We start from the raw sequence: 25,708 nt of genomic DNA on the forward strand, positions 1-25,708 counted from the left end.
CTCAGGCCTTTAAAAGACAGAGGTCAATGCGGATGAGTCATGAGAAACCCATGCTGTAATCTGCACTTTCAGCCAGGTTTTCCATGTGCTGCAGGAACCTTGTGCCGAGTTCTGCACAGTCCCTGCACTGCTGAGCTCCCATGGATGGGTCGAGGGGGAGAAATCAGGCTCAGCTCTGATTTCTTTCCTTTCTCTGGATGTTTCCTTCCCGCAGGCTTTTTCCATCGACATTATTCGGCACAAAGACTCCATGGATGAGCTGTTCAGCCAGCGCAGTGAGATCTTTGGGACGTGCGGCGAGGAACAAAAAGCTGTTCTCCAGGTGAGCCCCGCTCTGTGATGGGGAGGGACGGAGAGGGGTGAGTGCTCAGCTTGCTCACAGGCTGAAGTAGTTTCTAATGGCTCCATCTTTAGGAATTCCCACCAGTGTTGGCAGAAATCTCTTTGCATTTATTGCTCTGCTTTATTGCATAGTTTTATTGCAGTGTTCGGGGATTGGGCTTGGGGGGAGCAGAGATTTCTGAGGCTGCTTTAATTGGAATTACAGCCTGTGCACGTGGAAGGCCACCAAAGGCACCTCAGCTCTTCGAGCTCACGGCATGCCCTGGTGCTTGGCCTGGTCCCTTTCCGTCCCTGCCTATAACTCCCCTCCCTCCTTTCCTTTAGGAGAAAACCGAGTCCCTGGTGCAGCAGTACGAAGCCGTGAGCCAGCTCAACTCGGAGCGCTACACCCGTTTGGAGCGTGCCCAGGTCCTGGTCAACCAGTTCTGGGAGACCTATGAGGAGCTGAACCCATGGATCGAGGAGACACAAGCCCTCATCTCCCAGCTGCCCCCTCCGGCCATCGATCACGAGCAGCTCAAGCAGCAGCAGGAGGACATGAGGGTAAGGGGATGCGGCGTTGGCATCTCGGGTACCATCAGTTCTACCTTAATGGAGGCACAGCTCCCACAGGGGTTTTTCATGTTTTTTTTCTGATTTTTTCCCCCCATTCTCTTCTTTTTGGGCATCCTGCCTGTATAATACAATATTATATTGGCCATGAGTGTACCGTGTGAAAATCACTAGATATGTTGGAGCCCTTCTTACTGAAATACAGATGGCACCCAAGGGAGCCAGGCTGCCTTCGGATCTCCTGCCTGATCGTGGCAGGGAAAACTGCTTTGTGCATTTAGGGGAGAGAGCTGCAAAGCTTTCTCTGTGGTGTTCCCCATGGGGAGGGGAGGGAGCCGGGCAGACTGTGCCAAAGCCATGTTAGGAAGCGGCGAGTGCCATGTGCTTGGCAGATGCTGGGTCAAGAAATCCCCAGCATGAGTTCACTACGAGATAGGATCGCTGCGTTTGGAGTGTCTCATGCAACAGAGGCAGCAGCTTTCGGCAGGTTTCTAAACAAATGTGGGTTTTATCCCCTCTATTCCCTAGCAACTGCGAGAGTCCATTGCTGAGCATAAACCTCATATTGACAAGCTGCTGAAAATCGGGCCGCAGCTCAAGGACCTGAACCCCAAGGAAGGGGAGATGGTGCAGAAGAAATACTGCACAGCAGAGGCCATGTATGCCAGAATCAAGGAGGAGGTGTGTCAGCGGGCTCTGGCGCTCGACGAAGCCGTCTCGCAGTCCACCCAGGTACGCTGCGGTGCCGTGGTGCTGAGTGCTCTTATCACAGTGTCCCAGGGGAGCCACGGGCTTTGAAATGTGGTTTCATTCTGAGTGTTACAGTTGTAAAACCCTTTCTAAGGCCCAGTGTGGTCAGACACCTCCGGGGTAGTTTCCTGCCACTCAGCACTGGCTGGGAAAGGAGGGGAGAAGGCGTTGGAGTCCTGACATAGTAAATAGGGTAATAAAGTTTTACAACCTCAGTAATGATGCTCGTTCAAAGGGGCTGTGTTGGCATCCACCCAAGGTTGAAAGGGCCTCTTGAAAGAGCTTGGAGAGATAAGTTTCCTTTCTGATAAGCTGTGTGTGCAGTGAACAGCCATGTGCTCTTTTGTATGGGCGAGTTAACGGTCATCTCTAGGGTCTGGGCATCTCCAGAGGAGGTCGATGGCAACAGGAGCAGAGATATGAAAGGAAGGGCTGTAGGTGCTAAAGTCCAGAGAGGGGGTGAAGAGTTCCTGCCACTGGAGGTTTATGACCCCCTGGTTGTGTTTCATTTCCCCCTGTGTTAGTAGCACAGTTGGTTTTTGTCATGTCTGGGTGTTTTTTACTCCTGTATTGTGTAGTCACTTCTCTTGGTTTGCACTGTATTAACTCCGAGTTTTTCCCCTCCACCCCCCCTTCCCGTCTCATCTCTCACTCCCATTGTGGAATGTGTTATCTGTGTGTGTTGCTGCCTGTGCCCGTCCTCCCCACATGGTCCCATTTCATTCTTGTGTTGACTGCGCCCCACCATTGCAGATCACGGAGGTAAGCCCCACACCACCCATCCTCACTTACACTCTTCCTTTGGGCTGATTCTGATTTACACCCGGACCTCTAGTCCTGGTCCATGCACAGCTGAGCAGAACATGCTTGAAAGTTAACTCCGGGGGCCTGAAATCCCGTTTCTGAGATGGCTTTTGTTGCGTTGCCGCCTGGTTACAGCCATTGGCCAAGCTTCCGCTGGGAATGCTTCCTGCAAAGCAGAGGGTTTGCTTTTACATTGATGCTCAGAGCTTTCTGCTCTGGCTGCACTTGCTGGTTTGCTCCTGCTTCTTGGCTGAGCCAGCGTGTCCCAGATCAACTTTGCACCCAGAGCCCATCTCCTCTCTGCTGTTGGAGCCTGGGTTTGGCCACCACCAGCACTGGTGTCCTGCAGGGAGGGCCTGGAGCTGGCAGTCGGAGCACAGAGCTGTCCTCCTCCAGCAGAGATGCTTTGGGATCTTTAAGGCCAAAGTTGACTTTTCTTCTTAAGGAAGACAATAGCAGTGAACCCTGCTAGACCCCATCCTCTGTCACTCTTGGCTTTCCGGTTCTGCTTTGGTCAGAGACCCAGCACCGTGGCAGCTCGCTCCTCCCCATGCATGCAGCCTTCACCAGCTCCTGCTGACCCTGCCGGGGCCATATCCTGCTGCCGTTGCAAAGTGGAGATTCCATCAGCACCAGACACGGTGCTTTTCCAGCAGCATCTCTGCACAGATGCTCAAACAACCGGGAATGGATTTTGGTACCACGCTGCCCATCTGCAGCAGCCAAAAATGGGAGGTTTTGAAGGGTTGAATCTGGTGATAAATCGCTGCTGTGTTTGGTTCACAGTTGCCCGTGCTGGCTCTGTGAGGCTGTGGCTTGTGTGTGGTTTGAGCTGGGGCAGCCTGGGGCTGTTGGCAGCAGAGGAGAGCCGAGGCAGGCACGAACAGGAGGCTCCAGGTCTCATTGCTATTGCAGGCAATGTTTGTCCTCTCCAAGAGGCCGCTGGGGCTGTTGCACACGCAGGGAGCGAGGCAGCGTTGCTTCATCTCCTCTCGCCCTCCCTAATGGACTTGTTCTTCTCCAGTTCCATGACAAGATCGAGCCCATGCTGGAGACACTGGAAGCCCTCTCCTCCCGCCTGCGTATGCCCCCGCTCATCCCCGCCGAGGTGGAGAAGATCCGGGAGTGCATCAGCGAGAACAAGAGTGCCAGCGTGGAGCTGGAGAAGCTGCAGCCCTCCTTCGAGGCGCTGAAACGCCGCGGGGAAGAGCTGATCGGCCGCTCGCAGGGAGCAGACAAGGACCTGGCAGCAAAAGGTATCTCTGGGTGCCTTAAACAGGAGGTGCTGGCTGGCCTCATAGCTGTGCCCAGCTTCTCCTACCCAAACCACGGCTCTGTCGCTGTTGGGGAGGCTTTGATGTCCACGGGGTGTATTTCAGAGGGTCTCCTGGCCTTAGGAGGAAGGATGCGTGCTCCGTGTGGAGATGTCTGATGCCTGCTTCCATCCGGAGCAGACAGGGTGGTATCAGGGCAGAAAGAAGCGTTTGTGGCTTCTCAGGCAGAGGTTTCAGCTCAGCCAAGCTGAGCCCTCCCCCCTGAGCTGGTCTCTTGTGGCAACGATTGGTGGCCCCTGTGAAACGATTTGCTGGTGTTGATTCAGCATCTAATGGAGGGAAAGAGCATCCCCAGCACAAAAAGACCTGTCAACAGCATTGGCACTAATTGGCACCTTTTTTTGGCAGCTCAAAAGCCAGCTCATGGACCGAGCAAGCGTAGACTTCATGCTAGAGGTGGCCAGAACAGAGGTTCACTGGAAGAGAGTGTGTGGGCAAATTTGCCCTGAGCTTGCCTGCACATAAAGGCTTTATTGCTGCAAGCTGGAGTTTCTCACATCCCTTGGTTCTCAGAGTAAATGCTCTAATAGTTCTGGTCGTCTCTAGTTCCCGTTGAATATTCCTTTGGCTGTTTCTAAGTGGAAAGCGTTTGCAAAATGCTCTTGAGTTGTAAAACGATTTCCTCCTCCACTGAATGTTTTCACTCCCTTCCTCAGTAATCCAGGATAAGTTGGATCAGATGGTCTTCTTCTGGGAAGACATCAAAGCTCGGGCAGAGGAACGTGAAATGAAGTTCCTTGATGTCCTGGAGCTTGCAGAGAAGTTCTGGTACGACATGGCAGCTCTCCTGACCACCATCAAAGACACGCAGGACATCGTTCATGACCTGGAGAGCCCAGGCATTGACCCCTCCATCATCAAGCAGCAGGTGGAAGCGGCAGAGGTGAGGACCGGGGGGCTGTACCGTGTCGGGAGCTTGTCTGCACCCAGCTTGTAAGCTAAACGGGGACAGATCGTAGATAGGAGCATGGCCAGAAGTGGTTGTAAAACGGCTCTGTAGGCAGGCAGGCAGATTATGACATGCTCTTTCCACTGCGATTTGGAGCTACAAGGCAAAAAGCAGAAGTGTGTTTCGCATATCCCTGCCCACCACCACCCCCTGTTCCAGACAAGGAAAGGATGTCTAAATCACTTTATCTGCTCCTGTTTTAGGAAGCGTATCAAGCGTGCGGTCAGACTCGTGTGCCCACTTGTTTCGAGTGACGTGGCAGTTTGCACGGGTCTGCTCCCAGTCAGAACTGGAGGCATCTCCCCAAGTGCTGTCTGGTGTGGGAAGTGTGTGTTTAGATTTCGGTTAGAGCAGGGAGAGGTGTAAAGCTGGATGGGCTTGCATGTGTGTCTTGTTTGTGGGGAAATGCACTTCAGGTGGATTTGACTCCGACCTTGGGCAGCAGAGATTTCTTTATGCTTTGCTAAGTTTGTCCTTGCTGTTCTCCCTTTAAAACCATTCTGGCTTTGCAACTTATTCCTATATTGACAAAATGCTCCTGTAAACAGGATGGCTCTTGTAAACAGCACCCTCAGCCAGGCAGTCCAGGCACGTGTCAAGCTAAATACAGTTGTTCTTAGTTGAGTTCCCCCAACCCCTGCACCCAGCAGCATCGCTGGGAGCAGGTCACTGGTGGTGATGCCAGTGAGCAGGACACCATCATCTCGCTGTGTAACCCCATCCTGGGGTCTGGCACTGGGGCTGTCAGCCAGGGCCCGGGACACCAGAGCTGGAAGGACTGCCCGTGCCTTAGTTCCTAGGGTGATTTTGGAAGAGCATTTAACACTAAACGTGTTTCTCTTGTCACTGTGGCCCATGCAGACCATCAAGGAGGAGACGGACGGCTTGCACGAAGAGCTGGAGTTCATCCGACTCCTTGGAACCGACTTAATTTTTGCCTGTGGTGAAACTGAGAAACCAGAAGTGAAAAAGAGCATTGATGAGGTAGGAGAACCAGCAGCCTCTCCTGCAGGTAACATCAGGTAGGAGCAAGTGGGAGCTCCGCTGGAAGAGCCTAATACATTCTGTGGGCAATTTCTTGTTCCACAGATGAACAACGCATGGGAAAATCTAAACAAAACATGGAAGGAGAGGCTTGAGAAGCTTGAGGAAGCCATGCAATCAGCTGTGCAATACCAAGACACGCTTCAGGTAAGAGGCAGGGTATGGGTAGGCTTTGTGAATCCTCTCCCGGGAGTCGTACTGGGATTTGCACTCACGCAAAGCAGGAAACATCTCCTGGGCAAGTGTTTGCAGCCTCCGGTAGAGCCTGAGCTCAGCAATGAGCTCCATGGAAGAGCAGATATTTGGTTGTATTTGTCATCCCAAATCTGACTCCATTTCTGCATGAAGCAGTAGGATGAGCCCTTTGCTGGAAGCAGGAGAGAGAAGGAAAGAGCTTGGAAATCAAGCAGGCATCTCTGCCCTGAAAGACAAGTTCTGTGGTTGCAGGGTGATGGAGGCAGCAGCCGCAGGAGGAGCCCGTGTTGCCATTCCCTTTGCTAACGATGCCTTTGCTCCTTCCAGGCCATGTTTGACTGGCTGGATAACGCCGTGATCAAGCTCTGCAACATGTCTCCTGTGGGCACTGACCTCAGCACGGTGAAGGAGCAAATGAACGAGATGAAGGTACGTGGGACCGGTTCTCCGGTGCTGGCTTCGCGTCACGGCGCTCGCGCTCCAGGGATTCATTATGGTCTGGTTTTTGTCCTGCTTGTTTTGGCAGGAGTTTAAGATGGAGGTTTACCAGCAGCAGATTGAGATGGAAAAGCTTAATCACCAAGGTGAACTGATGCTAAAAAAAGCTACAGATGAGACAGACAGAGACATCATAAAGGAACCACTGACAGAGCTGAAGCATCTCTGGGAGAATTTGGGCGAGAAGATTGCTCACAGACAGGTAGAGAGATTTGGGCACTTGTAGGTGTGGGGCCGAAACTCACGGGGATGCTCCTCCTCCCTCACCACTTAAACTCTCCTTTTCCATCCCTGTCCTTGCCCAGCATAAGTTAGAAGCAGCTCTCCTGGCACTTGGACAGTTCCAGCACGCACTGGCTGAGCTCATGGCCTGGCTGACCCACACTGAAGAGCTGCTTGATGCTCAGAAACCCATCAATGGAGACCCAAAAGTCATCGAGGTTGAACTTGCGAAGCACCATGTGAGTACCCCTACTCCAGGTACACCTTCACTCTGTTCTGTTGCAGGATTTCCTTTCTCCTGGTTTGAGTTGGTTCAAGCCCATGAGAGCGGGCAGGAATTAACAAGATGGTTTGAGGTGTCCCAGTGTTTGCCCACCCCATCTCTTGTAGAATCATAGAATAGTTTGTGCTGGAAAGGACCTTAAGATCATCCAGTTCCAACCCCCTGCCATGGGCAGGGACACCTCACACTAAACCATGGCACCCAGGGCTCTGTCCAACCTGGCCTTGAACGCTGCCAGGGATGGGGCATTCACAGCTTCCCTGGGCAACCCATTCCAGTGCCTCAGCACCCTCACAGTAAAGAACTTCTTCCTTAGATCCAATCTAAACTTCCTGTTTCAGTTTTAACCCCTTACCCCTTGTCCTATCCCTACAGTCCCTAATGAAGAGTCCCTCCCCAGCATCCCTATAGGCCCCCTTCAGACACTGGAAGCTGCTCTGAGGTCTCCACGCAGCTTCTCTTCTCCAGGCTCAACAGCCCCGACTCTCTCAGCCTGTCTCCATACAGGAAGTGCTCCAGCCCCTGAGCATCCTCGTGGCCTCCTCTGGACTTGTTCCAACAGCTCCATGTCCTTTATATGTTGCAGGTGCTGAAGAACGATGTCCTGGCCCACCAGGCGACGGTGGAGACTGTGAACAAAGCAGGCAACGAGCTGCTGGAGTCGAGCGCAGGGGACGATGCCAGCAGCCTGCGGAACCGCCTGGAGAAGCTCAACTCCTGCTGGGAATCGGTGCTGCAGAAGACGGAGGAGCGGGAGCAGCAGCTCCAGTCCACGCTCCAGCAGGTCAGGGGGGTGCTCCCGTGTGCCGTGGATTGGGGCTGCTTCCCCCTTTGCTTTGGGGAGGAAATAAAGGGGGAAAGACTTAGAGAGATGTTGGGAACTTTTTCGTGCCAAGTTTTTCACCTAAATCTTAGTCCTGGAGGGTTCTGAAGCAGGGCAGGGACCAGGCACACGTGCTGAAGGATATCCCATATATCTCCCAGCCTGGTGCCTCCAGCTCTGCCTCTTTATCTGGTTCTGAATCAGACGCAGCGTTAACCCTGGCGCATGATCAATGGTGGCTGATGTCATCTGATCCTGATTCTGTGTTCCTGAACAGGCCCAGGGTTTCCATGGTGAGATTGAAGACTTCCTCCTGTGGCTAACGAGGATGGAGAGCCAATTGTCGGCATCAAAACCCACAGGAGGGCTGCCAGAAACTGCCCGGGAGCAGCTCAATGCCCACATGGTAATTTCCTAGGAGAGACTTTTTTAATGCTTTTAGTTCAGCAAGCTCCTGTCAAATACCAGCATTGAAACGTCTGCCCTTCTGTATCTGATGGGAAGGAAAGTGCTTTTCTGGTCTCTTTGAGCAGATAATTCTGCACCTGATGCCTGGTACAGGTGCCGTGGTGCTTTAACCACCTTCCTCTGCTCAAAGTGACGCACTGCTGTCATTCCCTGCCTGCCCTGAGCTTCATTTTCTCACCACCCTGACTTGCAGCCAGCCGTGGCCCCTCTCCAAGCTCTTCCCTTGTCTAACGCCTCGGTGCTGCCTCCCTTGCAGGAGCTCTACAGCCAGCTCAAAGCCAAGGAGGACACCTACAGCCAGCTGCTGGCCAAGGGGCGACTGATGCTGCTGAACCGCGACGACACGGGCTCGGGCTCAAAGACAGAGCAGAGCGTAGCACTGCTGGAGCAGAAGTGGTGCCTGGTCAGCACCAAGATGGAAGAGAGAAAGGTAGTGTTGGTGGGGATGTCCGCCCTCACCCCATGAGCTGGTCTGGCAGTGGTTGCTCCCTGCTTTGCTAGTCTGTTGTCCCAGGAGGGATGGAGCCGGTGAGGGCAGGAGAAGAGGCTGGGGTTTCCTTTTGGACACCTTTCTGTGTTGTTCAGATTGAGTTTGTGCTGCCTGAGTGTCAAACTGTTAGTGTTTCCTCTAGACAGTCATCAGAGTTGGTTAAGTCCCACAGAAGATGAGGGTAAATTTTGTTGTGGGTTAATAGGAGAAATGGGAAGAAACCTCCCGCTTTGAACAGCTTTGTTGGTCCCCCACAAGACAGCAGGCAGAGTCGCCTCCATCCGAGGCTTTTGGCTGGCGATGAGATAAACCAGGGCACACAGTGGTCTCAGCCCAGAATAAGTGTGTGGTGCTGCAGCTGCTGCCGTTGAAACCCCATCCAGCTCACTGAGCCGCGCTCCCATGGCGATGCCGCTGGCAGGAAGCTGAGGGTGACGCAGCTGCTTGCTCGGGTGCTCATGAAGGTCTCCCCTTTCAGAGGCCCTTCTTGTTTGGAAAGGAAGCGTTGGCTTTCACCAGAGCCCCCTCCCCGCGGTAGAGAAGCCGTGTTCCCGGGCTGAGGCGAGGAGGTCCCTTTAGAGGGACGTTCCAGCAGGGACACAAAGGCTGCCTCTGTCCGCGGAGCCGCGCATCGGGAGCTCTCACCCTCCATGCTGTGTTTTCTTCCCCTTCCCTTTTTCCCTTCCCGCTGCTGCAGGCGAAGCTGGAGGAGGCGCTGGCCCTGGCCACGGACTTCCAGAATTCCCTCCAGGATTTCATCAATTGGCTCACGCTGGCCGAGCAGAGCCTGAACATCGCGCCCCCGGCCAGCCTCATCCTCAGCGCCGTGCTGGCCCAGATCGATGAGCACAAGGTACCGGTGCCACCAGCAGCCAAGGGCTCGCCGGGATGCAGGAGGGAGCAAGGGTGGCTCCTCACCTGCCCTGCTCGCAGGCACGGCTCCCCTTACACAGGGCGCATTTTGCCGTTCGCAGGTGTTTGCCAATGAGGTGAATGCTCACCGGGACCAGATCATCGAGCTGGATCAGACTGGGAACCAGCTGAAGTTCCTCAGTCAGAAGCAGGATGTGGTGTTGATCAAGAACCTGCTGGTGAGCGTCCAGTCCCGCTGGGAGAAGGTCGTGCAGCGCTCAGTGGAGCGGGGACGGGCTCTTGATGATGCCAGGAAGCGAGCTAAGCAGGTGAGAAACATGGGAAGGGTGTGACAAGAGCCTGGGGTATATCCAGCTTTGGAGGGCAGGAGGTCCCAGGACCAGACAGGGACTTTGGGACACCACCAGTGTTAAGTTTCAGACTGGCTCCTGTTTCTTTGCAGTTCCATGAAGCTTGGAAGAAACTGGTGGATTGGCTGGAGGATGCAGAGAATCACCTGGACTCAGAGCTGGAGATTTCCAATGATCCCGACAAAATCAAGCTCCAGCTTTCCAAACACAAGGTAGAGTTTTGGCAAAGCAAAACTGGTGCTGAACGCTGGGGGAAAGGGTGCTTTGTTGGGTGGGGAGCAGGGCAGCATCTCCCCTGCTGTGAGGGCAGGGGAAAGGAATGTCAGTGCTTACCACTGCCATGGAAAACGTTCCTGTGGGGATCTTCACCAGCACCATGTATCTTCAGAGAGCCAGGGCCAGGCTTCCTGAAGCACCTTTGCTTTCTCTCTGGTTCCCAGGAGTTCCAGAAGACGCTGGGGGGGAAGCAGCCCGTCTACGACACCACCATCAGAACGGGCAGAGCCCTCAAAGAAAAAGCATTGCTTGCGGATGACACTCAAAAGTTGGACAATTTGCTGGGAGAAGTCCGGGATAAGTGGGACACAGTGTGTGGCAAGTCTGTGGAAAGGTGAGTCCAGCCCCAGCCTTGTACCCACAGCACTTGTTGGGCCATGGCAATGGCTAAACACACTGACCAGGCACATCTCCCGGGGTGGCTGGAGGAGGCCACTGGAACGTGACAAAAGGAGGTGACTTTGTGCATGGAAGTTCATGGGGATGTTGCTTTTCAGGCAGCACAAGCTGGAGGAAGCCCTCTTGTTCTCTGGCCAGTTCATGGATGCTCTGCAGGCCTTGGTGGACTGGCTCTACAAGGTGGAACCCCAGTTAGCTGAAGACCAACCTGTCCACGGCGACCTGGATCTGGTCATGAACCTGATGGATAATCACAAGGTGAGAGTGTTGTTTCCAGCTCTGCTCTGAGACACAAGATGGGTTTGTCTTCCCCAAGAGCCAAAGAAGAGAGAAACTTTGCTGCAGAGCTGCCTTGCTTTGCTGCAGTGGACAAGGAGGGCAAAACAAGTGGGAAGAAGCTTTTGCATTACTGGGAAGGATACAGGAGCTGGGGCTCCATTCTTCTGAGGTGCTGCTAGTCAGATCTGTTGAAGGTTTAGTTTGGAAAGGTGGCTGGATTTATAGTCCTGGATAAACTTTGGCCATGGCCATTCTCCAGCACGTCTCGGAGACTGGGTTTGGATCAGCTTGTACATTGAATTCCCTGCACAGCCGCTGTGTTGCAGGGCCTGGAACTTGTCTGCTCCAGGTCACAACTGCTTCTACCAGGGTGTCAAGTTGTTGTACCTACACCAAAACATGCTCAGGAGCTGCCTGTTCTGCCTGGCTTTCTGCCTGCCCTCCCATCACACCAGGTTGGGTTGGATCCCTGATGTGGGCGCAGAACCGTGTTCCAAACTCATTTCATTCACTCCTTCCATATGAAACACCCCGCCGGGACCGACCAGCCCTGCTCAGCTTCTGCCCTGTGTCCCTGCAGGTCTTCCAGAAGGAGCTGGGGAAGCGCACGGGCACGGTGCAGGTTCTGAAGCGCTCCGGCCGGGAGCTCATTGAGAACAGCCGCGACGACACGACCTGGGTGAAGGTGCAGCTGCAGGAGCTGAGCAACCGCTGGGACACGGTCTGCAAGCTGTCCGTGTCCAAGCAAACCCGCCTGGAACAGGCCTTGAAGCAGGTGAGCAGAAGGCTATGGCTGGGAACGGGCTCAGAGAGCTTTGCTGGGCTCCAGCTTTGAGCCTCAGCGAAGAGGTTTTGCCCCGTGCCTGATCTGGCTGAGCAGGGCAGCCCAGCCCCGCAGCAGTTACCAGGGGTTGCTGCAGAGCAGCCAGTGGCTGTCAGTTATTTACTTATTCTTTACCCCAAAGAAGAGCCAATAAAGGCTGATCTGAGAAGGGAGAACGAGCAGATCTCACTGATGTGCACAGCAGGATTAGAGCTGTGATCAGACTGTCCAGGCTGGGGTTTGCTGATGTCCAGTGCAAGAAAGAGACCTGGATTGGAGCTAAAAGGGGGTCTTCAGCCACTGCAGGACCCATCTGCTGGTGCTGCACAAACCCAGGCCAACAAATAGGACTTCTTTCCCCTCTTTTAATTTGTTTCCCAAGTCCCTCTCAGCCCTTTTGTCTCCCCAGCTCCCAGCAGGGGTTCGAGCAGTGTTGCAGGAGGAGGAGACCTGATGCCTTTGCTTTTGTCGCTGCAGGCAGAGGAGTTCAGGACGGCCGTGCACATGCTGCTGGAGTGGCTCTCGGAGGCAGAGCAATCCCTGCGCTTCCGAGGAGCGCTTCCCGATGATGCCGAGGCGCTGCAGTCCCTCATCGACACACACAAGGTACTGGGGAGCTCTGGAACTCAACCTGAGCAAGGCTGCTGGGGGAGCATGTTGCTAAATCCTTGACTTGGGCCTTTCAGGAGTTCATGAAGAAGGTGGAGGAGAAGCGAGCGGACGTGAATGCGGCCGTGGGCATGGGGGAGGTCATCCTGGCCGCCTGCCATCCCGACTGCATCACCACCATCAAACACTGGATCACCATCATCCGAGCCAGGTTCGAGGAGGTGAGTGCACCGGGTGTCGTTGGGGAGGGATGGCTGCAGGGGTTCCTGCCCAGAGCCGGGCTGATGCTCATCCCTGTGCTCCCAACAGGTTCTCACATGGGCAAAGCAGCACCAGCAGAGGCTGGAGTCTGCACTTTCGGAGCTGGTGGCGAATGCAGAGCTTCTGGAAGAGCTCCTGGCTTGGATCCAGTGGGCTGAGACGACTCTGATCCAGCGGGACCAGGAGCCCATGCCACAAAATATTGACCAGGTCAAAGCCCTCATCTCCGAACACCAGGTGAGCCCAGTCCCCAACACGGGGGGCACTTGGGATTGGGGCAGGAAGCGGGTTTCTTGCCCCTCCATGGGAGAGGCATTGACCTCTCTTGGAAGTCCCTATTAAAACAGGAGGTGACCCAATCAGAGCTGTCACCTGAGAGCAAAGCCAGCCCAGGGGATGAGCTCCAGCATTTGCCGATCCAAGCCAAGCCGGCGCTGTGCAATAGCTTGGCCACAAGCTTACCTCTCCTCTATGGCCTTGCCATGTCCCAGCAAGGACCTGGAGCAAGAGGAGACCAAAACCGTCTCGAAACTGCCAAGGTTTTCTTGTCCCTTCTGTATTTCCACAGTCCTTTATGGAGGAGATGACACGGAAACAGCCGGACGTGGACCGGGTGACGAAGACGTACAAGAGGAAAGCTACTGAGCCCCCCCACGGGCCTTTCATTGAGAAGTCCCGCAGCAACAGTATGTGCCTGCTTGATCCGTGTGATGATGGGAGGAAATTAAATGCATAGGGAACTAATTAACTTTGATTATCAATTAATGAGGCATCCTGCCTTGACAGGCACCAGGAAGGCAGTTGAGACTTGTTAGGAGGGGAAAATCCAGGTGGCAGTTGCCAAAACCCCTGTGCTGGGGTGTGTGGAGCTCGTGCTGTCGCTGCTCTTCCCTTTCTCTGCGGTTGCTTTGAGATGAGGTTTTGGGTCTTTTTTGGTGTTGTTTCTTGAAGCCGGAGTCCAATGTGAATTCCCAAGTGCAGAGGGAGCGCTGGGGAGGTTGGGTGTAGAGCCATCCATCACCATGTCCTCCTACTCGGGGACACTGCATCCCTTCGGAGAGCAGCCAGCAGGGACCGCTCAGACTGGCTGAAACCCATCGCCACCACCTCAAACAATTCCTTTTCTCCCTTTTCTTCCAGGAAAATCCTTGAGTCAGGCCGCCCCCCCCAGCATGCCCATTATCTCCCAGTCGGAAACAAAGAACCCCCGGATAAACCAGCTCTCGGCCCGCTGGCAGCAGGTCTGGCTGCTGGCGCTGGAGCGGCAGCGCAAGCTCAACGATGCCCTGGACAGGCTGGAGGAGGTAACAGCCCCCGGCTGCTCGGGGATGGGGAAGGGAGCAGTGCTGTGGGTTGCTGTGAAGCATTTCACATTAGTGCTGCCTCTTGAGTTGCCCACTCTTGCAGGCAGCTTCTGCTGCCTGGCTGATGGTATGCCTACAGTATCAAGGCTGAAAGCTACCTTCTGTAATGAACTGCCTATTAATGAACTGCTTCATGCCCCTGCAGTCGGTATCTGTAATGACAGCCAGGCCTGTACTCCTAGTGCTTAGTTTAACAATTACTGTCTCTATCTTTTCCAAACATCTAATGTCATTTTTGTTTTTATTTATGCTTAACAAAGCAGCTATGCCCAGAAGTGAGTGTTTTTGTTTTCTGTTGCTTTTGCTGTAGGTCAGTTCAGTTTATGCGTATTAATGTTTTTTCTTTGTTGCTTTGAACTCCCAAGAATGTTGAGAGGAAAAAGAAAATGCTCAAAAACAATGGCATTACCTTGTTGTGAACTGCTTGAGCTTGGGGGTGGGTCATGGGAGCCCTTTCGGTGGGGTGGGGGGGGATAAAAAGGGTGTTGGTTTAAACTGGAGGGTGAGTGGCTCAGCTGAGGCCAGTGGCAGAGCCACAGGGTTTGTAGAGCTGAGCTGTGCCCCAGCCACTGTCTTACCTGGAAGATGAGCAAGAGATCCCTTCTTTGCTGCTTAGAGGGAAAGGGAAAAGGGAGCAACGTGCCCAAAATGATGCCAACAATGAGTATTCTTCCCAGGCATCATCCCCAGCTTCCCAAGCAAAGACGGGGGGTGTGTGTGTGTCTGTGTGCAAGTAGCTGATACCTCTGCCTATGTGTACATATACCAGCGTGGGGGATGCTGCATCCCATGTCCATGGGTCCATGGTGCGTGGTCCACGTGGTGGCTGTTGGCTACGCTGTGTGTCCTTCTGTCTGGAAAGTCAATTTGAGTGGCCCCCTCATCTGGATAAACCCAGATGAGCCTTCCAGGAGGGTGGGAGGTTGCTTTCGCACCAGGAGCTCGGCACAGGCTCAGCTGGAGGCTGGTGTTTGAGGGTGCTGTCGAGCCGGGGGTGCTGCTCCCTCAGGGATTTTCCCCCCTGACTCCCATGGGTTTGCTTCCAGTTGAAGGAGTTTGCAAACTTCGACTTCGACGTCTGGCGGAAGAAGTACATGCGCTGGATGAACCACAAGAAATCCCGCGTCATGGACTTCTTCCGGCGCATCGACAAGGATCAGGATGGGAAGATCACCCGGCAGGAGTTCATCGATGGAATCCTGGCCTCCAGTAAGTGCCTGAAATGAGCTCAGAAATGGCCACCTCCATGTGACGAAGTTGGCCCTGCTTGAGGACTGAGATGCTGAAGAAACTGGGTTCAGCCTGGAGAAGAGAAGGCCACGGGGAGACCTCAGAGCAGCTCCAGTGCCTAAAGGGGCTGCAGGAAACCTGGAGAGGGGCTTTGGGCAAGGGCCTGTAGGGACAGGCCAAGGGGAATGGCTTTAACCTGCCAGAGGGGAGACTGAGATGAGCTCTTAGGCAGAAACTCTTCCCTGTGAGGGTGCTGAGGCGCTGGCACAGGGTGCCCAGAGAAGCTGTGGCTGCCCCATCCCTGGCAGTGTTCAAGGCCAGGTTGGACACAGGGGCTTGGAGCAAGCTGCTCTAGTGGAAGGGGTCCCTGCCCATGGCAGGGGTTGGAACTGGAGGAGCTTTAAGGTCTCTTCCAACACAAACCATTCGTGATTCTATGCTGACCATGCTCTCACATCTTCGATTGTGATGAGTGAGGTTCCTGTGTCGGTTGCTCATTTCCCTCTCCTTCCAGAATTCCCCACGACGAAGCTGGAGATGACAGCGGTGGCTGATATCTTTGACCGTGATGGTGATGGCTACATCGATTACTATGAGTTTGTGGCTGCTCTCCATCCCAACAAGGATGCCTACCGCCCCACCACTGATGCCGACAAGATTGAAGATGAGGTAAAGCACCAGAAGAGACAGGTCCTCAGGGCTGTTGGGGTAGTTCAGGCTGTGGAGAGACAAAAGGGAGTGGGGAAAAAAGGATCATGGAGGTGCTGAGCCAAAATAATCAGCTGGTTCTGACAGAACCCACTGTGGTTTTGAAGGAAAGGCTGCTTAGGTCTGTGTTTTAGCCACGAGACTCCCCAAATCCCGGTCCCTCACATCTCTCTGTTGGTGATGGCAGGTCACCAGGCAAGTGGCCCAGTGCAAGTGTGCCAAGAGATTTCAAGTGGAGCAGATCGGCGAGAACAAATACCGGGTAAGGCAGAGGGGGCTGAATCCTGCTCCCCATTCCCAGCCGGGGCAGGGGCATCACCGGCGGGGTGCCGGGCACCTCGTCCTCCAGCTCCCAACAGAGGTGGCTGGGCCATGTTTGCCTAGCGCCGTCCTCGGCCCCAGGGCGTTCCCTGAACCGGGAGAGCATAAAAGTGTCCCTGTTCTGGGGCAGCCGTCCCTGTGAAACGCTGCATTCAGCGCGCCCGCAGCCGCCCTTGAAGTGTTCCGTGTGGATGAGTGTGCCTTCCGCCGTGTTTTTCTTAGCTTGCTCCCCACCAAGGGAGGATAATTTCCTTAAAGAATCTCTTTGTACCCAGCTCGCTGTTTACCTTTGGGATCCTTCACCGAGGTGAACCGGTGACAGAGCTGGCAAGCTGGGTCCTGCCCTCTTCCTGGTGGCGGGGCCGATGCTCCGGCCGGGAGGAGCGGAGCCGCAGCGCTCACCCCCTGCCTGCACCAGGCTCCCTGAGCTCCCACCCAAGTATCATAAACCCCATGGATCTCTAACTACCTGCAGTTAACAGTTCTCATGGTTATTGCGCTGTTAATCCCATTAAATGTTTTTCTTGTTTTTCTTTCCCCTCCTTTCCCTCTCAATTTTCCTCCCACCCCACCATCTCCCCTCCCTCCGCAGTTCTTCCTCGGCAATCAGGTACAGTTTGCCTTGTGATGCTGCCTCTCACCTCCTGAGTTCTGTTAACAAACGTAGCTCTGTGTGTCCTGTCCTTTGTCGCTGTGGGAGGATGTGATCTGTGAGCGCTGCTCAGCAGAGCCTGGTACAGGGGAGCGCCTGGGCTGGGAGGGCCACCTGGAAAACAGAGTGCACTGGGCAGAAAAAAAAGGGGGAAATTCAATGGGAACAGCAGGATTTGACAAAAATGGAGAGAGATTTCCTCACCGTGGCTCCTTCCTCATATACATTGGGGGTGCTGATGGGAAGCAGTGGCAAATCACAGCACCCTGTGTGGGGAGCACCTACCTGCATGAGGTCTGTACCAGGCTCTGGGTGGGTTTGGATCCCAGTCACTGTGGAATGAGAGCACTGAGTCCTCCCTTTTAGTCCTGTAGGTAATGATAACTAAACCCTCATCCCCCTACACCTCCTGAGTAACTCCTAACTGGAGCAAGGCTCACAAAACCTGCATGTATCCCCATCATGTCATGAGCTGTGGCGAGCAGGGCAGCATGAGTGCTGGCTGGCTCAGGGGGCAGAGCCCTTTCTTTAATGGGACTGGAGCATCATGTGCCAATAGCATGTGCCACTCCAATAGGAGAGCACATTTTTCACATAGGATGATGGTGCCCTACCAAAAGCATGTCCAAAAAGAAACAAACTTGGCTGGATCTGAGGGAGCTCTGGCTATCATTTAGGCAGTGATTTATAGAAACCTTTTCAACAGCAACTGAAGAATAAGGTCAGTGTGGCAGAGGAAATGGGAATTGACTTGTCCCTGGTGCAGAACAAGCTCTTGGACACCTTACACAGAGCCCAGAGAGTGGGAAGGCAGCTCCCTGCCCTCCTCATACCCGGGGCACTGCAGCTCTGCCAAGCATGGCTGTGACAGCTCTTTCACCATGAGCCTGTTTTGGTAGGACCCTGGAGCAGGGACACCCAGGCCCAGAGTCCCATGTCCCTGTGGGAGGAGATGCTGTTCCCTCCTGCCCCTCTGACCCACCCCAGTGGCTTTGCACTCTCTGTTTTCATTCAGTCTCCTGGGTTTTCCGTTCTTATCCACCCAGGAGCAATGTTGCTGCTGTTTCTTTCTTGGTTTTAATCATCCTGAAGGTGGTTCTTGATTTCTAAGGATTCCCCCATCCTCTCATCACATCAGATGCGCTGTAGACCTGGCTGCAGAGCTGCCGCATCCGAGCCAGGCTCCCGGTGTCCCACATCGGCTCTGGTGCCAAGGGCAACCGGGAGCCTGGGCTTGGCTGTCCAGGAGATTCAGGGGAGCTTTGTAAAACAGGCACATGCTTCTAATTGAGGGTGCGCTCGTTTGAGATTGCAGGTGTTTAAAATCACTAATGAACATTGCAGTCACTAATCGACATTGCTGCGGGATTCCTGCCTGGATTCCCATCACTCCGCACTCACCAGGACATCCTCACGGGGTGATCTCTGCGGCGGGGGCTTTCTGGCTGCTGGGGTCAAGTCTGAGGCTCAGTGAAATCCCTGGGCTTCAGACTTGATGAGAAGAGGTTCCTGGCTGAGCGGTGCAGCGCTGCTTTGCCTCACTGATGCACTGGCATCCGTGAGCTGGATCTGCCGGCTCTGTTCCACGTGGGCTGCACCAGGAGAGGGGCATTGCGTTGCCAGCCTCTTGTTTCCTTCACAGTCAAAAGAAACTACAGTTCTGGCTGGAAAAATCCCATCCAGAGACCAAATTCCAAAACCTCATTCGCTCCTCTAAAAAAAAATCCCTTTCCAGCTTTAAAACTAAAGGATTCGGTGAGTTGCATCACCTTAAAACCATGCAGCAGCAGAGCTGCTGTAATTTGGTGCTAACCTGCGCTTCCTCCAGAAGAACCTGTCTGGAGAAACCTGAAATTCCTCAGTAGATCATTCCCAGGATGTGGAGCAGCCCGCGGTGGGAAGGGGCCGGGTCTCCCCTCTCGTGTCCCCCTTGTCTGAACTCTTCCTTGGCTCCACAGTTCGGCGATTCCCAGCAGCTGCGGCTGGTCCGTATCCTGCGGAGCACGGTCATGGTCCGCGTCGGGGGAGGATGGATGGCCCTGGATGAATTCCTGGTCAAGAATGATCCTTGCAGAGGTAAGGCAGCTCCTGGGGTTTACAGCACCAGTGTCTTCTCGCCCGGTAGTTTGAGGGCTTGTCTGCTGTGACTGAATGGACGGTGCCAGAGCGGGTCTGGGGTATCCAAATAACAGGAGGAGATGGAGAAAACACATCCATGGAATGTAAAAGCAAAAAGGTTTGGTGATACTGTGACAGTATCTGCCCAGGGGTCTTGGGAAGAGGAAAGGGAAGGGATGTGGTTCTTGTTTTAAGACCCCAGTGAGTGTTGCCGCACTGTGTGCTTAGGAGCAGTCAGTGTGTCCGTGTGACTCTGAGTGATGGACTGAGCTTCTTAGAGGTGACCTGAAAGAATTCAGAAGGTTCAAAGCCAGGAGATGGTAAAATCCTGGTCTGAGGCACTCTGGGGAGAAGATGCTCGAGCCCAGAATCGGTGAACCCATGGTACTGAGGCAGTGGGCTGTGGCCACAGCGTACAGATGGTCCATGCTCATCCTAGTGAATAAGCAGACATTTCTCCTGTGACCTTGAACTACTTGGTTTCTCTCTGACCTATTCCTACTACAGGTTTTCTCAGTTCATCTGTCATCCCTTTAGAGCAGTGGCATAGGGAGCTAACGTGGAAACCCTGAGCTGTACAGGACCGTGCACCCTAAATAAAGCAGCAAGAGCTGCCGATGGTACCGGGTCTTCTTCTGGTGCCTTACAAACCCTAAGGTCTCCTCCCCTTTGTCCCCTGGCAGCACGAGGACGGACCAACCTCGAACTCCGAGAGAAGTTCATCTTGCCGGAGGGGGCCTCCCAGGGAATGACGCCGTTCCGATCGCGAGGCCGAAGGTCAAAACCATCCTCCCGAGCCGCCTCCCCGACACGATCCAGTTCCAGTGCCAGCCAGAGCAACCACAGCTGTGCTTCCATGCCATCCTCTCCCGCCACCCCGGCCAGCGGAGCCAAGGTGGGTCCACGTGTGAAGCCTTCCTCTTCCCTCTCCTCTAGAAACCTTCAAACCCGGCAGCGTGAGGAGCTGCAGGAGGTGCATGGAGGAGGAAGAGGAAGGTTGGGGCCTGGGGGCTCGGTGGTTACTGTGGTTTCTAGAAGATGTTCATGGTGTCTGCAGCAGGATGGAGGGTGGGATGGTGCAGGACAGGTTCTCAGCCCAAGCTGGGCGCTCTTGGCTCTGCAGGATGGTCCCCGGCATCACTGTGCAGCTGAAGGCTCCTGGTCCCCAGGGCTGAGCTACAGCCATGGTGCTTGGCTGGCAAGCAGGAAGAAGCCATCACCCGTGGTCTCTCCGTTCCCACCACATCATCCACCCATGCATGCTGTATTTCATCATCTCTTTGGGTTTTTCCCCTTTAATTTATGTATTCCCGTTTGGTTCTCATTTCATTTTAGTGCTGTTTTCCCCCATTCCAGGTACTTCTCCATTCCTTTATTTTTTTCCCTTCCACTCATCCCCACCTCTCCCCCTTCTCCTTGGATTTTCCATTTCACAGACTCCACATCACTTCTCTCGATGTTATGACAAACCCTGGTTGATAAACAGTAAAGCGAGCACCCCTCTGAGGGGATTCGATTATTCCGACTTCCAGCTCCCAAGCGCCGAGGTAGAGTATGGTCTGCAGCCCTCAGGACAGGCCGGCGTGCTGCTCCCATGGAGAACCCCTGCTCCCCTGCCTGTTTTAATGCTTTCCTTGTGGTAGAGCAGCGCTTGTTGGCACCGCTACCGCGCGGACTGTGAGCAGTTCTCATGGGTTTCTAACTCGGATCAAATCCAACGTCACCCTTAGGATAAAGCACAGCGGTTGGTGATTCCCACTTACAGGCTTTCGAGCCACGAGAGGCACACTGATCCCCTTGTGCTGTGAAAATTCATCATTATTAATGCTTTTAAGCATTATGATTGTAGCAGGGCAATCAGAAAGCCAAAGGGTTCGGCTTCCAACAGCTGAAATGCAGCGGCCGAGTTGAGACCTGAGAACCAGCCACAGCGCATGCCCAGCGCCACGCTGCTGCGTGCTTACCCAGTGCTTGTGTTCGGCACCGTGTGGAAGCACACGTATGCTGTGCTCCCAGGAGGAGGAATTCGGTTTGAGGCTTTGGGCTCCTTCCCCTGGCCTTGTGTTTCGGGGGTGAGGAACACCGGGCTTGCTCCCAGGGATTCACCGAGCGGTGATAACTGCGCCTCGCTCCGCGGTGCTTTCACGCAGGAAAAGGAATCCTTTGAAATCATCAGTCAGGCACATCCCTGATTTCCCTACATTGCCTGCTTGCTGCCTGTTGTAAACTAGGATCCAGGATGAGAATTGGAGTCTCTGGTGATGATAATGGTATCGGTGAAATCACGTGTTAATGGGTTTTAATCCGCAGGGAGCTCACTGCAGCTGCCCCTCTCCCACCACCTGCTGCAGCTCCAGTTTCATGGCATTTCAAGGTTTCCAGGTTGCCCAGAAATCACAGGGGATGAAGGGGAAGCTCTCCAGCTGTGCTTTAAGCTCATTGGGAAATGCCCTCTGCTATTGGTGTACATCTATCCAGGAATGCCCCTGGGCTGGAGCAAGGTGCTGCTCCGAGCCCCGGGACACCGCAGGCAGCCGCTTCCCTGTGGCACTGCCCCAAACCTGGAGCTTTGCTTGGTGTAGAGAAACTGGAGCTGCCCTTTCCAGCCAGACCCAGGTGCCTTTGTCCTGCCGGCACCTTCCCCTTTGCTTCCTTCCGCAGCAGCGGGAGCAGAGCTGCCTGTTTGCTGCTTTCCCACCTGCGTTTGCAACATCTTAAAGGTCAGGGGAAAAAAGCACCGTTTCAGGATGTGGCCGAAGTGGATCCGCTGTGGTTTGTGTCCCTTGTCCAGTGTTGGTGCCTCACCAGAGTTGTCTGCCCTTGGGGGGTGCACAGATCTGCCCAGGGCACTGGGGCAGCATCCCTCCACCTTGCAGCATCATGCAGCATCTCTGCAATGGGATGTGTTTCTTAAGACACTGCCTTACATTTGACCTTCCCAAACACTCTTGAGCTGCTTAGGTGCTAAAACACCCATTTTTGCAAGATTTCACATTCTCTTTGTGGAGCTTTTGAGCCCAGATGATGCCGTCCTCCCCCGGGTGGATTGCAGCTTTGCTTTTGTTATTTTTCCAACAAAAAGCTGTGCCTTAGCCTGCAGCTCCAAATTTTCAGGATCCAGGCTTTTCTCCTTTGCACTAAGTACTGCTGAAACGAGAGCTCGTGTTCTCCTTGACCATTAAGATGGGTGTTCATTAAGTGTTGAGTTCTTCTTGCCGAGCTGCTGCCCTCGGACGTGCCCATGGCCCAAGTGCCATCTAAGAGATGTTGTGTGTGTGCTTCCTCCCAAGGTGACCCCCTCTGCGGGCAGCAAGCTGAAGCGACCCACCTTCCACTCCAGCCGCACCTCCCTGGCTGGGGACACCAGTAACAGCTCCTCACCCATCTCCGCAGGTGCCAAAACCAGTTGGGCAGGTAAGTTGGGTGCAAAGGCTGCAGAGCTCCTGCTGCTGCTGTTCCTATGTGGTTGCTAGGATTGTCAGAGAAGATATTTCACGTTTAGGGAGCCAGCAGTGAGCTGGGGAGGCTGATGCCCACCACTGTGTCCCTGCCTGGGAGAGGAGCTCATAGGATCCTAGAATCCCAGGTCGGAAGGGACCTCAAGGATCATCTGGTCCAACCTTTCTAGGCGCAGCATGACCTAGACTACATTTCCAGCACCCTGCCCAGTGTTGGGATGTCACCATGCCCATGGGATTATTCCAGAGGCTGGTTGTTCTCAAGGGGAAGAGTTTTCCTCTTGTGTCCAACCAGAATCTCCCCAGTAACTTGTCCATCTCCCTGTATCTTTCTCATGGAACCCGTTGTCAAAAGGGAGTCTCTGTCCTCTTTGTAGCCACCCTTTAAATCCTGGAACATGGTGATGGGCTCTCCCCTGAGTCTCTCTTCTCCAGGCTGAACAGACCCAGCTCTCTCAGCCTTTCCTACACGGCTTTCCAGCCCTTGGACCATCTTTGTGACCCTTCTCTAGACCCTCTCCAGCCCATCGGCATCATTGTACAGCAAGGATCAAAATCAAACACATTGCACAGATGTTCTGGTGTCCTCAACATAAGAGCTGTTGGAGCAAGGCCAGAGGAGGCCACGAGGATGCTCAAGGGCTCTGGAGCACCTCCTGTATGAAGACAGGCTGAGAAAGTTGGGGCTGTTCTGCCTGGAGAAGAGAAGCTGCATGGAGACCTCAGAGCAGCTTCCAGTGTCTGAAGGGGGCTACAAGGATGCTGGGGAGGGACTCTTCATTAGGGACTGTAGGGATAGGACAAGGGATGATGGGTTCAGAAACAGGGGAAGTTCAGGTTGGAGACAAGGCAGAAGTTCTCTGCTGTGAGGGTGCTGATAAATGCTTCATCCCTGGCAGTGTTCAAGGCCAGGTTAGCTGGGGCTGGCAGCAACCTGCTCCAGCAGAAGGGGATTGGAACTGGACGAGGTCCTTTCCAACCCAAACCGTTCCATGGTTCTGTGCTGCAGCAGTTTGACAGCTGCTCCCTTAAATCTTGGGAATGAATCAGTGCTGATGTTGAACCCGGTGTTTCAGGGGTGCTGGGTGGGATGGGGACGGGGATGGGATGGGGATGGGGACGGGGACGGGGATGGGGACAACTCCTCCTCACGGCTGTGCCCTTGCAGACCCCAAGAGGACAGCGAGCCGCCCCACCAGCCGTGCCGGGAGCCGCACCGGGAGCCGGGCCAGCAGCCGGCGCGGGAGCGACGCCTCCGACTTGGACGTGCTGGAGACGCAGTCGGCGTGCTCGGACACCTCGGAGAGCAGCGCGGCCGGCGGGCAGGGCGGATCGCGCCGCGCCGCCGCCAAGCCCTCCAAAATCCCCACCATGTCCAAGAAAAGCACCACTGCCACCCCGAAAACGCCGGGCCCCAAGAGATAATACTGTACCGCAGCCCTGCCGGGGCACAGGCAGAGAGAAAACCCGACCCGTGTCCAGTTTTTAACCCTGCTCCGTACATTGGATGTATATTTATTCTAAATGGGAGAAACTATATTGTTAAAAGTGTAAAAGAAAGTTGTGTTATGAAGCTGCCTTATTTTGGGGGGGGTGGTTTTTTTTTTTGTTGGTTTTTTGTTTTTTTTTTTTCCTTTTTTTTTTGTAAGTTACTATTTTCATGTGAATATTTATGTAGATAAAAACTTGCCTCTCGGCGCTCCCTGGTGCGGGGTGGGGGGGCTGAAAACCTGAAATGTGGGAGAGAAAGAGGGGGGAGGGGAGGAGGAAAAAAAGGAAAAGAAAAAGAAAAAAAAATGGAAAAAAAAAAAAAAGGAAGCAAAACAAAGGTCAAGATGTGAAAGTGTAAAGAAAACCAAGCCTATAAATAGGATTTCTGCGCGGTGCAGGGTGCGAACCTGCTTTATCTTTTAGGATTGTTTCCTAAATGCAACTTTATAAACCTAACTTGCTGTCTCAGCAAGGTAAATTATATTTAAAAGCAAAGACCTGAATCCTGCAGTGTCCAAGGAACTCTCTTTTTTGTAACTCACAGATACCTCAACCGCAGACACGTGAGGTGAGGGGACGGGGGGCTTCTGTTTCCATTCTCTTTTACAGCTGAGGTGGTTGTAGCTGAAGGAAGCGGGGTTTGACCTGACACAGTTTGCACACGCGGCAGCCTCAGAACACAGTCCCGGCTGCTTCGCTTTTAAAGAGCAAAGGAGTAAATGGGGGGGGTCTGGGGAGGGGTTCACGCTGAAGCTGCCCAGTGAAGAGCACGGGGTAGGGCTGTGGGTCTGGACCGCTCAGACACATCCCTGCGCGGTGGCGGGTCCTACACGTGAGAGGGTTCTCCTGGTTCCATGGGGCTGACCCACGGTGTTCACTGTTTTACCTGCATCTCTTTGGGGGTTGTTTTTGTTTTTCCTATTTATTATTGAACCGGTCATTCCACTTCCAACCAGGCTGAGATGGATGCGACCTCTGCTCCTAGGAGAAATCTGGACTTACACGCACAGTTGCTTGTCCTTGAAACGAGTCTCACCAGCACACTTGCTATGAGCCCTGTCTCGCTTTTGTATGCTCCTTTTTCTTTGTAATCGAATCCAACTGACCAAGTGACCAGGAGACGGGCCGGGGCAGGGGCTCTCCGAGCTCCTCTATTTATTAACCACTGTTCCTCTCCGGCTCCGACCGTGTTGCTGTGTGATTCTCTCAATTGGTTTAAATTGAGGCAAAACTGAAGCTCTACCAATGAATTGTTTAAAAACCAGACACATTTTTGTATTAAAATTTGCTTGCGGTAATAAACGATCTTGCCTCCTACTTTATTCCACAGTGTTGGATTTGTGAGTGTGAGAGCTGGAGCTGCTCATCCCTTGCAGGGACGCGATGGCTGAGCCCACTGTGGGGGCCTGCACAAGGGTTTCCTTGCAGGACAGAGCCAGGAAGCCCAAAATTCAAAGGCCCAGGTGGGTGAGTGCTTGCTGGTGTGGGTGCACACTGGGGATGGAGGGTGCTTGTTGGAGTGGGTGTTTGCCAATGAGAGTGTCTGGCGAGGTGCGTGTGTGGTGTGGTGGGAGCTTGGTGAGGTCGGTGTCTCTGGAAGTGGGTGCACAAGGGTCAGGACCTGTTTTGGGATGGGTGCTGCTGAAGTGGGTGTCTGAAGATGGATGCAGTGGTTGGGTGCCCATGGGCTTGTGTGCCTGTGAGTTTGAGTATCCATAGGGGTGAATGACCATGGTTTGAGT

At 54.0% G+C, this 25,708-nt stretch overlaps 1 protein-coding gene across 14 annotated transcripts in view; it reads left to right on the forward strand.

The window, feature by feature from the left end:
• MACF1 (microtubule actin crosslinking factor 1) overlaps positions 1–25,288 on the forward strand; it is a 136,151-nt gene extending 110,863 nt beyond the window's left edge. For 10 of the 14 annotated variants that reach the window (XM_061480274.1, XM_061480279.1, XM_061480276.1 and 7 more), the window contains 33 exons: positions 215–322; positions 667–885; positions 1,423–1,626; positions 3,473–3,704; positions 4,439–4,665; positions 5,593–5,715; positions 5,821–5,922; positions 6,298–6,399; positions 6,497–6,670; positions 6,774–6,929; positions 7,560–7,757; positions 8,074–8,202; positions 8,521–8,694; positions 9,452–9,607; positions 9,729–9,935; positions 10,070–10,189; positions 10,418–10,587; positions 10,751–10,910; positions 11,512–11,706; positions 12,232–12,360; positions 12,441–12,584; positions 12,673–12,861; positions 13,193–13,310; positions 13,765–13,928; positions 15,035–15,197; positions 15,733–15,887; positions 16,114–16,188; positions 16,840–16,857; positions 18,858–18,975; positions 19,701–19,912; positions 20,454–20,564; positions 22,308–22,431; positions 23,644–25,288. In XM_061480274.1, coding sequence (XP_061336258.1) covers positions 215–322; positions 667–885; positions 1,423–1,626; positions 3,473–3,704; positions 4,439–4,665; positions 5,593–5,715; positions 5,821–5,922; positions 6,298–6,399; positions 6,497–6,670; positions 6,774–6,929; positions 7,560–7,757; positions 8,074–8,202; positions 8,521–8,694; positions 9,452–9,607; positions 9,729–9,935; positions 10,070–10,189; positions 10,418–10,587; positions 10,751–10,910; positions 11,512–11,706; positions 12,232–12,360; positions 12,441–12,584; positions 12,673–12,861; positions 13,193–13,310; positions 13,765–13,928; positions 15,035–15,197; positions 15,733–15,887; positions 16,114–16,188; positions 16,840–16,857; positions 18,858–18,975; positions 19,701–19,912; positions 20,454–20,564; positions 22,308–22,431; positions 23,644–23,900 — 5,133 coding nt within the window. In that variant the 3' untranslated portion in view covers positions 23,901–25,288. Of the gene's footprint in view, positions 1–214; positions 323–666; positions 886–1,422; positions 1,627–2,397; positions 2,407–3,472; positions 3,705–4,438; positions 4,666–5,592; positions 5,716–5,820; positions 5,923–6,297; positions 6,400–6,496; positions 6,671–6,773; positions 6,930–7,559; positions 7,758–8,073; positions 8,203–8,520; positions 8,695–9,451; positions 9,608–9,728; positions 9,936–10,069; positions 10,190–10,417; positions 10,588–10,750; positions 10,911–11,511; positions 11,707–12,231; positions 12,361–12,440; positions 12,585–12,672; positions 12,862–13,192; positions 13,311–13,764; positions 13,929–15,034; positions 15,198–15,732; positions 15,888–16,113; positions 16,189–16,839; positions 16,858–18,857; positions 18,976–19,700; positions 19,913–20,453; positions 20,565–22,307; positions 22,432–23,643 lie in introns of all 14 variants that reach the window. The other 4 variants (XM_061480282.1, XM_061480272.1, XM_061480280.1 and 1 more) reach the window with 3 other exon arrangements.
• The last annotated feature ends 420 nt before the right edge of the window (positions 25,289–25,708 follow it).

The sequence above is a fragment of the Pezoporus flaviventris genome, unplaced genomic scaffold (assembly GCF_033815535.1).
Source record: "Pezoporus flaviventris isolate CSIRO_AGI_PZ_B2104156 unplaced genomic scaffold, CSIRO_AGI_Pfla_v1 ptg000176l, whole genome shotgun sequence".
Taxonomy (NCBI): Eukaryota; Metazoa; Chordata; class Aves; order Psittaciformes; family Psittacidae; genus Pezoporus; species Pezoporus flaviventris.